This window comes from Cherax quadricarinatus, chromosome 43 (assembly GCF_038502225.1).
Source record: "Cherax quadricarinatus isolate ZL_2023a chromosome 43, ASM3850222v1, whole genome shotgun sequence".
Classification (NCBI taxonomy): domain Eukaryota; kingdom Metazoa; phylum Arthropoda; class Malacostraca; order Decapoda; family Parastacidae; genus Cherax; species Cherax quadricarinatus.
In genome coordinates this window covers 14,079,728-14,092,393 of record NC_091334.1, presented here as the reverse complement: position 1 = coordinate 14,092,393, position 12,666 = coordinate 14,079,728, and the positions used below count along the sequence as shown (strand labels likewise).

Sequence of the window (12,666 nt, the reverse complement as noted above, 5' to 3'; positions counted from 1 at the left end):
CCTGGGCGCGATTATTCCCAACAAGAATAGCCCATGCTGACAACTCCCTCTACCAAATAGATTATTTAGGTGCCTCAAAATTCACTGGAGTCTCGGCAGGTGTAATAGTTAGGATGAGGTATACAGGAGAGGGGTAAGTGGCGGTGCTGGTAGTTGCGGTAGCAGTGGAGGAGGGTAGTTGGTGGTAGTGGTGGAGGAGGGTAGCTGGTGGTAGTGGTGGAGGAGGGTAGCTGGTGGTAGTGGTGGAGGAGGGTAGCTGGTGGTAGTGGTGGAGGAGGGTAGCTGGTGGTAGTGGTGGAGGAGGGTAGTTGGTGGTGGAATACAGCTGGTGTAGTAGTACAGCTGGTGGTGGCGGAGTACAGCTGGTGGTAGAGCACAGCTGGTGGAGTACAGCTGGTGGTGGAGCACAGCTGATAGTGGTGTACAGCTGTGTTGGAGCACAGCTGATGGTGGAGAGTATACATAAATAATGCGCACATAGGAGAGAGAAGCTTACGACGACGTTTTGGTCCGACTTAGACCATTTACAAAGTCACAGTGTGACTTTCTAAATGAACTTGGTCCTAGTGACTTTGTAAATAGTTCATTTACACAGTCACTGTGACTTTATAAATGGTCCAAGCCGGACCAAAACGTCGTGGTAAGCTTCTTTGTCATATGTGCGGGTTATCTGTGTTGTTCCAGTCACGGTATTGTGCCTCTTTGTTCTTTGTGGAGGAGCATAGTTGGTGGAGTATAGGTAGTGGTGGAGGATCGTTAGCGGTGGTATTGGTGGTATGTAGTTGGGGATTGGGTGGTAGTAGTGGTGGTGGAGTATAGTTGATGAGCTTGTGTTCACTGTAGTCTCAGCTTCCTATTCTTAGCTGACAGTTGTGGAATCCGGTGTGGTCTTCCGCTGCTGTATCCCACCCATCTACTTCAAGGTTCGACGTACTGTGCATTCATAGATGCTCTTCTCCATACCACTATTGTGATGTGTGGTGGTCTCAGTTAATGTTGCTTGTCAGCTTGAACCTGTCTAGCCATTCTCCTCTGACCTCTCTCATTAACAAGGCGTTTTCGTCCACAGAACTGCTGCTCACTGGATGTTTTGTGTTTTTCATATTCTCTGTAAACTCTATTGAGACTGTTACGCGTGAAAATCCCAGATCAGCAGTTTCTGAGATACTTAAACCACCTCGTTTGGCACCAACAATCACTCCACAAAGTCACTTAGATTATATTTCTTCCCCATTCTGATGTTTGGCCTGAACAACAGAAATTCTTAACCATGTCTGCATGCATTTAAGCGTTGACTGGTTAATTAGATATTTGCATTAACAACTAAGTGTACCTAATAAAGTAGCCACTGAGTGTGTATACATTATACACGTCAGCAGGCCTGCAGGTCAGAGAGCTATAACCAAACCAAATATCCACTATAAATAAAAAAAAAGTCCAACAAAAATAAGAACAAAAACATCATTGAACAATAAAACAAAAACAGCTGCAACAGAGAGAGTTACCACGTCAACAACAACACAGCCGACAAGAAAAGGGAGAGAAAAAAGGGGAGGGACAGGGAGACAAGAAGCACAGATCCATTCCAGTAATTAATGTGCCGTGCCACCCACCCACCCACACCCGCCCACCTACATTACTGATGTAACACTAATGGGAAGAATAAGAACAGGAAAGTAGTGATAAGCGCCAAGGAGACCTCAACAGACTGAAGATGTGCTCAAACAAGTGACTTGTAGCGTTTAACCCAAACATATGTCAAGGCCATACGATTTATAGAAGGCGAGGAGAGACCGGACACAGAATATAGCATGGGAGGAGGGAGGCTATCAAGATCATTTTATGAGAGAGAGAGAGAGAGAGAGAGAGAGAGACTAGTTCAACAACGAAATGGAAGGAGTTAGGAACGCGAGCAATGAGCCTGGGGCAGGCCAACTCAACACAGGTAAACTCCCAGTAAACTGGGAATAATTAAGTATAACTGCAGGTAAACCCAGAGTAATTAAATATAACAGGCTTAGGGCTTGCCCCTGAGGCATGTGTGTACGTCCCAAGCTGCAGAGACTGAGATGGCAATACTGAAGAGATGGGAAGGCAATGATGGGAAGATTCGGAAGCAATGTTGGGGAGATAAGAGAGAGAGGGAGAGGAAAAGGGGATGGTTAGGATATTGAGAAAAATGGCGGAGAGATAAGGAGGGAATGCTATGGAAATAGGGAGAGAATATTAGCAAGAAGGGAGACTTTTCAACATCTTACCAGAAGATATCAGAAACACTGCTGGAACAAGTGTTGAAGCCTTCAAGAGGAAACTAGACAAGTATCTTCACCAGGTGCCAGATCAACTAGGCTGTGATGGATATGTGGGGCAGCGGGCCTCCAGCAGCAACAGCCTGGTTGACCAGGCGAGCACCAGAGGAGCCTGGCCCATGGCCGGGCTCAGAGAGTAGATATACTCTCGAAATTCTTCAAAGGGACAAAGGTCAAAGGTAAGTATGGTAGGAGTGACAGGAAGGGATGGTAGGGAAACGTATAGGGAATGGTGGAGAATAAGGTAGGAATGATTAGCACCAACTTTAGTTATTTAAATGAATGAGGCAGGACCAGGGACAGTGACTCGACCCCAGCAAACAAGTCTGTGCACACATACACTGTGAATAAGATATAGCGGAAATTAATGGTGGGGAACCAACAGGAGCCAGCGATCATGTACTAAGCTTTGGGTGGTCCCTGTTGGAAATGGTAATGGAGATAGTATGGGGAGAAGCAACAGACAATGGAACTACAGAAGAGGGGACTACGATAGTTTGAACATTTTTTCCCAAAGAAGTGGAATAGGAAAGGGAACCGGAAGGCAGAACTGTTCAATAAATGATGGAGGTAATAAAGTCAAAGTGCCAAGATGCAAAGGCGAGATTCATACCATGCATGAAGGAAAGAATCAAGAATTGAGAGCCCGTGATTTAACCGATGATGTAGAGGTACTAAGGCCTAAAGCAAGAGGGCTAGCAAAAAAATACACAGTCAAAATGAAGAAAAGAGGCGAGCAGGAGACCTAGAAACGAAAATGCAAGAATAAGTAGAGGGACTGAAAGACAGTTTGAACATGATATAGCGATATAGATCATAGATCAAAACTGAACCAAAAATATTCAACAACCAAGTAAGAAAAGGCACGATTGTGAAGGAGGAAGTGACAAGGCTGAGGAAGGAGGAAGAGACAAGGATAAGGAAGAAGTGCAAGGCTGAGGAAGGAGGAAGAGACAAGGCTGAGGAAGAAGTGCAAGGCTGAGGAAGGAGAAAGAGACAAGGCTGAGGAAGGAGGAAGAGACAAGGCTGAGGAAGGAGGAAGAGACAAGGCTGAGGAAGGAGGAAGAGACAAGGCTGAGGAAGAAGTGCAAGGCTGAGGAAGGAGGAAGAGACAAGGCTGAGGAAGGAGGAAGAGACAAGGCTGAGGAAGGAGGAAGAGACAAGGCTGAGGAAGGAGGAAGAGACAAGGCTGAGGAAGGAGGAAGAGACAAGGCTGAGGAAGAAGTGACAAGGCTGAGGAAGAAGTGGCAAGGCTGAGGAAGAAGTGGCAAGGCTGAGGAAGAAGTGGCAAGGCTGAGGAAGGAGGAAGAGACAAGGCTGAGGAAGAAGTGACAAGGCTGAGGAAGGAGGAAGAGACAAGGCTGAGGAAGAAGTGACAAGGCTGAGGAAGGAGGAAGAGACAAGGCTGAGGAAGGAGGAAGAGACAAGGCTGAGGAAGGAGGAAGAGACAAGGCTGAGGAAGGAGGAAGAGACAAGGCTGAGGAAGGAGAAAGAGACAAGGCTGAGGAAGGAGGAAGAGATAAGGCTGAGGAAGGAGGAAGAGATAAGGCTGAGGAAGAAGTGGCAAGGCTGAGGAAGTGGTAAGGCTGAGGAAGGAGGAAGTGACAAAGCTGAGGAAGAAGTGGCAAGGCTGAGGAAGGAGAAAGTGGTAAGGCTGAGGAAGGAGGAAGTGGCAAGGCTGAGGAAGAAGTGGCAAGGCTGAGGAAGAAGTGGCTAGGCTGAGGAAGGAGGAAGTGGTAAGGCTGAGGAAGGAGGAAGTGACAAAGCTGAGGAAGAAGTGGCAAGGCTGAGGAAGGAGGAAGTGACAAGGCTGAGGAAGGAGGAAGTGACAAGGCTGAGGAAGAAGTGGCAAGGCTGAGGAAGGAGGAAGAGACAAGGCTGAGGAAGAAGTGGCAAGGATGAGGAAGTGGTAAGGCTGAGGAAGGAGGAAGTGACAAAGCTGAGGAAGGAGGAAGTGACAAGGCTGAGGAAGGAGGAAGTGACAAGGCTGAGGAAGAAGTGGCAAGGCTGAGGAAGGAGGAAGAGACAAGGCTGAGGAAGAAGTGGCAAGGATGAGGAAGTGGTAAGGCTGAGGAAGGAGGAAGTGACAAAGCTGAGGAAGAAGTGGCAAGGCTGAGGAAGTGGCAAGGCTGAATAAGGAGGAAGTGGCAAGGCTGAGGAAGGAGGAAGTGGCAAGGCTGAGGAAGGAGGAAGTGACAAGGTTGAAGGAAGAGGAAGTGACAAGGCTGAAGGAAGAGGAAGTGACAAGGCTGAAGGAAAAGGGAGTGACAAGGCTGAAGGAAGAGGAAGTGACAAGGCTGAAGGAGGAAGAAGTGACAAGGCTGAGGAAAGAGGAAGTGACAAGGGTGCTAACAGAGAATAGCAGAAGTATGTACAATGCTTAGCAAAATATTCAAAGAAGTCCTCACATATGAAAGTGACAGACTGTTTGAATTAAGAGGACCAGGCTCCAGCTGAAGACACAGATGAGCCAGATGGATGTCAAGTATTTTCCAAGTCTCAGGGTAGTTGAAAAGTGGAACATAATGAGGCAGTAATAAAGATGAACTCAATATACAGCTTCAAGAGTAGATATGATAAGGTCCAAGAGGTCAGAAGTCAGTGATGACGATCAAAGTGTTCTAGGAGGCAGGGCCAGGAACTAACTTTCGACCCCCGCAAACACAGATCGATGTGTGTGTGTGTGTGTGTGTGTGTGTGTGTGTGTGTGTGTGTGTGTGTGTGTGTGTGTGTGTGTGTGCGTGTGTGTGTGTGCATGTGTGTGTGTGTGTGTGTGTGTGTGTGTGCGCGCGCATGTGTGTGTGTGTGTGTGTGTGTGTGTGTGTGTGTGTGTGTGTGTGTGTGTGTGTGTGTGTGTGTGCGCGCGCATGTGTGTGTGTGTGTGTGTGTGGGTGTAGGTGTGTATATATATATATATAATGTATATATATATATATATATATATATATATATATATATATATATATATATTTTTTTTTTTATCACACCGGCCGATTCCCACCAAGGCAGGGTGGCCCGAAAAAGAAAAACTTTCACCATCATTCACTCCATCACTGTCTTGCCAGAAGGGTGCTTTACACTACAGTTTTTAAACTGCAACATTAACACCCCTCCTTCAGAGTGCAGGCACTGTACTTCCCATCTCCAGGACTCAAGTCCGGCCTGCCGGTTTCCCTGAATCCCTTCATAAATGTTACTTTGCTCACACTCCAACAGCACGTCAAGTATTAAAAACCATTTGTCTCCATTCACTCCTATCAAACACGCTCACGCATGCCTGCTGGAAGTCCAAGCCCCTCGCACACAAAACCTCCTTTACCCCCTCCCTCCAACCCTTCCTAGGCCGACCCCTACCCCGCCTTCCTTCCACTACAGACTGATACACTCTTGAAGTCATTCTGTTTCGCTCCATTCTCTCTACATGTCCGAACCACCTCAACAACCCTTCCTCAGCCCTCTGGACAACAGTTTTGGTAATCCCGCACCTCCTCCTAACTTCCAAACTACGAATTCTCTGCATTATATTCACACCACACATTGCCCTCAGACATGACATCTCCACTGCCTCCAGCCTTCTCCTCGCTGCAACATTCATCACCCACGCTTCACACCCATATAAGAGCGTTGGTAAAACTATACTCTCATACATTCCCCTCTTTGCCTCCAAGGACAAAGTTCTTTGTTTCCACAGACTCCTAAGTGCACCACTCACTCTTTTTCCCTCATCAATTCTATGATTCACCTCATCTTTCATAGACCCATCCGCTGACACGTCCACTCCCAAATATCTGAATACGTTCACCTCCTCCATACTCTCTCCCTCCAATCTGATATTCAATCTTTCATCACCTAATCTTTTTGTTATCCTCATAACCTTACTCTTTCCTGTATTCACCTTTAATTTTCTTCTTTTGCACACCCTACCAAATTCATCCACCAATCTCTGCAACTTCTCTTCAGAATCTCCCAAGAGCACAGTGTCATCAGCAAAGAGCAGCTGTGACAACTCCCACTTTGTGTGTGATTCTTTATCTTTTAACTCCACGCCTCTTGCCAAAACCCTCGCATTTACTTCTCTTACAACCCCATCTATAAATATATTAAACAACCACGGTGACATCACACATCCTTGTCTAAGGCCTACTTTTACTGGGAAAAAATTTCCCTCTTTCCTACATACTCTAACTTGAGCCTCACTATCCTCGTAAAAACTCTTCACTGCTTTCAGTAACCTACCTCCTACACCATACACTTGCAACATCTGCCACATTGCCCCCCTATCCACCCTGTCATACGCCTTTTCCAAATCCATAAATGCCACAAAGACCTCTTTAGCCTTATCTAAATATATAAACATGTATATATATATATATATGTATATATATATATATATATATATATATATATATATATATATATATATATATATAGAGAGAGAGAGAGAGAGAGAGAGAGAGAGAGAGAGAGAGAGAGAGAGAGAGAGAGAGAGAGAGACGACCACAGAAGAAAGAAGGACGAGGGGAGAGGGATATGATTACTATGTACAAAATCTTAAGATGAACTGAGAGGGCTGATAGGGACACAGGTAAGCCAGAAGACTGCAAGAAAGTATTTCTTTAATCTCAGGGTAGTTGAAAAGTGTAATGCTTGGACGAGGCAGTGGTAGAGACAAACTCGATACAAGGCTTTAAGAGTAGAAATAGGACATGCCAATAAAGCCGATCAAGGTGTAGGCGGCGGGACCATAAGCTAGGTATCGACCCCCGCAAAAAAACAAAAAAACAAATCTGTGCTGGAGAGAGTGCGGGTGTGTGTGTGTGTGAGAGAGAGAGAGAGAGAGAGAGAGAGAGAGAGAGAGAGAGAGAGAGAGAGAGAGAGAGAGAGAGAGAGAGAGAGAGAGAGAGAGAGAGAGAGAGAGAACACTACGAGCAGAGTCATGATCCGACCGTTTCCTGCTTCAAATGTAGGGGCAACGTAGAGGGCTCGTGGTTTACAGGTGGGCTGCACTTGTGTGTAGTTTGTCACGCCCTGGGGAGTGACTAGGAGAGGCAAGAGGGGAGGTAGAGGGCAGGAAGGAATGGGAAGGGTTGTAAGGAATATGTGAGGGATTGTAGGGAACATGAGGGAGGAGAAAGGATAAAGGAAGAGAGATGGAAGAGGACTGGAAAGGGTTAGGGGGGTAGAGAACAGAGGTGATCCAAGTATAAATGACAATAACCCGAGTAATTTTTTTTTATATTCCAGTAAAATTTTCCCTCTTGAGCTGCGCTGTTATCTGTTGTGATAGTAGTTCTGGGGATTACCTTCCTCACGGTTCAGTCTCAGACCAGGCCGCTTAGATTGCAAGCAGCAAGCACCAACAGTCTCGATTAACAAGCCACCAGAAAATGGGCTGCAGTAACCCCCACTGAAGTACTTCAAAGCAAGGGGTACAGAGAAGAAAGTGAGAGTTTAGGTAAGGGAATAAGTTAAGAGTTTTGAAGAGCACTGTGAGCTGGTAGAGTATTCAGCGCTCTAGGCAATAAAAAGCAAATACAAAGCACACACAAGAACACCTACGGTAAAACTAATTTACAAAATAAAAATTACCAACACGAACGAAACAGTCAACACAAATAGAAATGATCATTCGAAGTTAAAATAAACGACATCAGTTCAAAATAAGGTCAACTGGACGGAAAGTTCCCGAGGGGTCTCACAATCACCCTATTACAGCAATTATGAAATCCACGACGAAGGCGAAAAGATTGAAGGTGTAGACAGTTAAACTGTGTTGCAGCGTCAGTAAGACGCCAGAAGTCATACAGAGAGGGGCAGGAACATCTGCAAGCCGGTGGAGATATGAATGAAGTGTGCTCGTCCGATCCTCACACTAAAGAGAACTGTCTCAAAGTGACGACTTCGGGTGACGGAAGTGGACCATACACCCACATCCTGCTTCACCCTGTGTAACTCATTTGTATGGTCCACAGGACCCGCCACTTCCAAAGAACATATCTATATGGCTCATGAAGACACTGCGAGTGAGGAGAATAAAGCAAATGCGCAATAGCAGCTTCGCCGCAGCATCCGCCCGTTCATTTTCCTGGACCCAAACCTGGCCAGGGCACCAACACAACTCCAGTTTCTTGTGCCGGGCATGGACAGTGTGTGGAGGGTAGGAGATAGCTATAGTGAATCACTTTTAATGTCCATATTACTTGGGATGTGCAAAGTATCGGTGGTATCGGTTAATTTTGAGGATATCGATTTCGGCAAAAAATCTGGCATCGTCTTATCTTACCCCTAACTTATGCAACTCTACCCTATCCTAACCAATTCCACCTGCTCTAGTACATTATCCTAAACTAAACCGAACCTAGACTCAAACATCTGTACATCAGTAGCTTTTACAACTACCTTAGCTGCAGCTGCAACTATAACTTACCTTAGCAGCTGCTAGAACTACTTAAAACTTACCTTAGTAGTGGCTACAGCTTACCCTAGTAGCTGATACAACTACAGGAAACTTTCTTTGAAAAAAAAAATGTTGCACAGGCGAAGTGTTACTTTAAGTTCCCAGTTACTGATATTTGTATGTGCTCTTTACCGTGTTAAACTTCCCTGAAGGATACCTCAAGGACATTTCCGGAGGTCAATCCCCCCTTGGCCAAGTCCCAGACCAGGCGTCCTGGAGGATCAAGGCCTGATTAGCCAGGTTAATATCTGCGGCAAATTTTCTGAATATTAACAGCAACAACATGCCTTAGTAACTGCAACAACATGCCTTAGTAACTGCAACAACATGCCTTAGTAACTGCAACAACATACCTTAGTAACTGCAACAACATGCCTTAGTAACTGCAACAACATGCCTTAGTAACTGCAACAACATGCCTTAGTAACTGCAACAACATGCCTTAGTAACTGCAACAACATGCCTTAGTAACTGCAACAACATGCCTTAGTAACTGCAACAACATACCTTAGTAACTGCAACAACATGCCTTAGTAACTGCAACAACATGCCTTAGTAACTGCAACAACATGCATTAGTAACTGCAACAACATGCCTTAGTAACTGCAACAACATGCCTTAGTAACTGCAACAACATGCATTAGTAACTGCAACAACATACCTTAGTAACTGCAACAACATACCTTAGTAACTGCAACAACATGCCTTAGTAACTGCAACAACATGCATTAGTAACTGCAACAACATACCTTAGTAACTGCAACAACATGCCTTAGTAACTGCAACAACATACCTTAGTAACTGCAACAACATGCCTTAGTAACTGCAACAACATGCATTAGTAACTGCAACAATATACCTTAATAACTGCAACAACATACCTTAGTAACTGCAACAACATGCATTAGTAACTGCAACAACATGCCTTAGTAACTGCAACAACATACCTTAGTAACTGCAACAACATACCTTAGTAACTGCAACAACATGCCTTAGTAACTGCAACAACATGCATTAGTAACTGCAACAACATGCCTTAGTAACTGCAACAACATGCCTTAGTAACTGCAACAACATACCTTTGTAGCTTGGCCAACTCCTACCCTAGTAGCACCACAAACAGAATGAGTGATTAAGAGTCCCACACTTACCTGGAAAGAGAATAAAACATTATTTTTGGATGAAATCAGGTGACTGGTGGATTTAAGAAGATGATCGATGGACTCGACGAGTAAACTAAGAGAGAAGTCGTTGAGTGTCAGAGGTCCGCGACTCTTCAACGCCCTCCCTCTGTGCATAAGGAAAATTATCAATAAACTTCTGGCTGTCTTCAAAAGAGAACAGACTGAGGGAATGACAACCTCCAACTATGTCTACAAGATTGATGGACTGATTACATCATCATAATCATTCTTGCTGCCTTAAACTTATACTCTATATTTGACTAAAGAAGCCTACCGTGCAGGCGAAACGTATCATAAGAACATAAGAACATAAGAACGAAGGAACACTGCAGAAGGCCTACTGGCCCATGCGAGGCAGGTCCAAGTCTCCTACCGGCTTAAGCCAATGCACCCAACCTAGTCAGGTCAGGTCACATTGACTTAAGGGAGGAACACGGCAACCGACCTGGTAGCACAAGCTATTAGGTCCAACTCACACCCACCCACATCCACTCATGTATTTATCCAACCTATTTTTAAAGCTACACAACGTTCTGGCCTCTATAACTGTACTCGGGAGTTTGTTCCACTCATCCACAACTCTATTACCAAACCAGTACTTTCCTATATCCTTCCTGAATCTGAATTTTTCCAACTTAAAACCATTGCTGCGAGTCCTGTCTAGGCTAGATATTTTCAGCACACTATTTACATCCCCTTTATTTATTCCTGTCTTCCATTTATACACCTCAATCATATCCCCCCTAATTCTACGTCTTTCTAGAGAGTGCAGATTCAGGGCCCTTAGTCTATCCTCATAGGGAAGGTTTCTGATACATGGGATCAACTTTGTCATCCTCCTTTGTACATTTTCCAGAGAATTTATATCCATCCTGTAATACGGTGACCAAAACTGTGCAGCATAATCTAAATGAGGCCTAACCAAGGATGTATAGAGTTGAAGAACAACCTGAGGACTCCTATTATTTATGCTTCTTGATATGAAGCCAAGGATTCTATTAGCTTTATTGCGAACACTTATGCACTGTTGTCTTGGTTTCAGATTACTGCTAACCAGAACTCCTAAATCTTTTTCGCAATCCGTAATATTAAGATCTACATTATTTAGTTTATATGTGGCATGGTTATTGTCCTGTCCAACATTTAGAACTTTGCATTTGTCTATATTAAACTGCATCTGCCACTTCTCCGACCACTGCATCAGTCTATTCAAATCTTCCTGGAGTGCTCGAATGTCCTCGTCAGAATGAATTCGACGGCCTATTTTGGTGTCATCGGCAAACTTGCCGATGTCGCTCTTTATGCCCTCATCTATGTCGTTTATGTAGATTGTGAACAGCAGGGGGCCCAACACTGACCCCTGTGGAACACCGCTCGTCACGCTTCCCCACTCTGATTTCTCCCCATTTATGCAAACTCTCTGCTGCCTATTTGTCAACCATGCCTCTATCCAGAAAAAAATTTCTCCTCCTATTCCATGTGCTTTAATTTTCCTCAATAGTCTCTGATGTGGGACCCTGTCAAAAGCCTTACTGAAGTCCATATACACAATATCATATTCATTACCATGATCTACCTCCTCAAATACCTTAGTGAAAAAAGTTAATAAATTCGTAAGGCAGGAACGCCCCTTTGTAAAACCATGCTGAGATTCGTTGATTAATTTATGCTTTTCAAGGTGGCTACGAACTGCCTCGGCAATTATTGATTCCATAAATTTTCCCACTATGGAGGTTAGGCTTATTGGTCTATAGTTCGAAGCTAAGGACCTGTCACCTGTTTTGAAAATAGGTATCACATTTGCCATTTTCCACTTATCTGGCACCATGCCCGTTTGTAGTGATATGTTGAAAAGATTAGCCAAAGGTGTGCTAAGCTCCTCTTTACATTCCTTTAGAACCCTTGCATACAGTTCATCAGGGCCTGGGGATTTGTTAGGTTTTAATTTATCTATTTGCCTAAGGACCATGTCACTTGTGACCCTAATTGTGCACAGTTTATTCACGTCCTGTTCTACATAATTTATCATTACTGGAATATCGCTGGTATCCTCCTGTGTAAAAACTGAGAGGAAGTATGTGTTACAAATTCTACACATTTCCTTATCACTGTCAGTGAGCTGACCCGAGGAACTTTTGAGTGGGCCTATCTTGTCCCTGATCTTACTTCTGTATACCTGAAAGAATCCTTTTGGGTTAGTCTTCGATTCTCCTGCAACTTTAACCTCATAATCTCTTTTTGCTTTTCTAATTCCCATTTTTATTTCTCTCTTTAACTGAATATATCGATTTCTTAATTGCCCCTCTCCTCTTTTGATTTGCCTATATATGCCTCTCTTTTGACCAATCAGGTATTTTATTCTATTGTTCATCCATTTAGGATCATTTTTGTTTGATCTGATTTCCCTATTTTGAACATAATTTGACTGAGCAGCTAGAACTACGCCCTGGAAAGCATCATATCGGCAACCATCACCACCTACCTGATCCTTAGTCAGGTCATTCCAGTTCAGCCCACCTAAGTAATTTTTCAGTCCTATGAAATCAGCCAAGCGAAAGTCAGGGACGGAGACTTGATTGCCATTATTAGGGGAATTCCATGATATATTAAAACTGAGTGATTTGTGATCACTTTCCCCAAGCTCATAATTAACCTCAAGATTATTAATTAGTGTTTCCCTACTGGCAAGAACCAAGTCAAGGAGGTTATTTCCCCT

At 44.2% G+C, this 12,666-nt stretch overlaps 1 protein-coding gene across 1 annotated transcript in view; it reads right to left on the bottom strand.

The window, feature by feature from the left end:
- Positions 1 to 9,379: 9,379 nt before the first annotated feature.
- LOC128694277 (protein pangolin, isoforms A/H/I/S-like) overlaps positions 9,380 to 12,666 on the bottom strand; it is a 267,628-nt gene continuing 264,341 nt past the window's right edge. Inside the window, exon 4 of the mRNA XM_053784338.2 lies at positions 9,380 to 9,917. Within this exon, the coding sequence (XP_053640313.1) occupies positions 9,825 to 9,917 (93 nt within the window). The 3' untranslated portion in view covers positions 9,380 to 9,824. The remainder of the gene's footprint in view (positions 9,918 to 12,666) is intronic.